Below are 702 nucleotides of genomic sequence, written 5' to 3' on the forward strand. Positions count from 1 at the left end.
CCGCACTTGTGTTCGCGCTGCTGCTCACAGAGCTGCGGTGTCTGTACAGTTCGGCGTGTGCTGCAGTGTCTGTACAGCTGCGAAAAGAAAGCTGCGCTGCTGCTGCCAGTCCTGTTTGCTGCGCTGCTGCTGCCAGCTTTCCCTGCTGCGCTGCTGCTGCCAGCCCTGTTCGCTGTGCTGCTGCTGCCAGCCCTGTTCGCTGCGCTGCTGCCGCCAGTCCTGCTTGCTGCGCTGCTGTTGCCAGCCCTGTTTGCTGCGCTGCTGCTGCCAGCCCTGTTTGGTGCGCTACTGCTGCTGCTGCTGCCAGCCCTGCTTGCTGTGCCGCTGCCAGCTCTGTTTGCTGCTCTGCTGCTGCCAGTCCGGCTTGCTGTGCTGCTGCTGCCAGCGCTGTTTGCTGTGCTGCTGCTGCCAGCCCTCCTTGCTGCGCTGCTGCTGCCAGCCCTCCTTGCTGCGTTGCTGCTGCCAGCCCTCCTTGCTGCGCTGCTGCTGCTGCTGCCAGCCCCGTTTGCTGCGCTGCTGCTGCCTCCAGCGGGCTCCCGTGAAGCCTAAACGCCGCTGCTGGGTCAGCAGCAGCAAACGGCGACGCTGCTCCTGCAGCAGCAGCAGCAGCAGCAGCAAGGAGGGCTGGCAGCAGCAACGCAGCAAGGAGGGGTGGCAGCAGCAGCGCAGCAAGGAGGGCTGGCAGCAGCAGCACAGCAAACA

The 702-nt window shown here is 65.5% G+C and overlaps 1 protein-coding gene across 1 annotated transcript in view; it reads right to left on the reverse strand.

Moving 5' to 3' along the window:
- ETH_00007740 (uncharacterized protein) overlaps positions 1-702 on the reverse strand; it is a gene marked incomplete at both ends in the record, with an annotated part of 2253 nt that overhangs the window by 225 nt on the left and 1326 nt on the right. The window contains one exon of the mRNA XM_013374031.1: positions 7-591. Coding sequence (XP_013229485.1) covers positions 7-591 — 585 coding nt within the window. The remainder of the gene's footprint in view (positions 1-6; positions 592-702) is intronic.

Source organism: Eimeria tenella, genomic scaffold, assembly GCF_000499545.2.
Source record: "Eimeria tenella Houghton genomic scaffold, Eth_scaff19, whole genome shotgun sequence".
Taxonomy (NCBI): Eukaryota; Apicomplexa; class Conoidasida; order Eucoccidiorida; family Eimeriidae; genus Eimeria; species Eimeria tenella.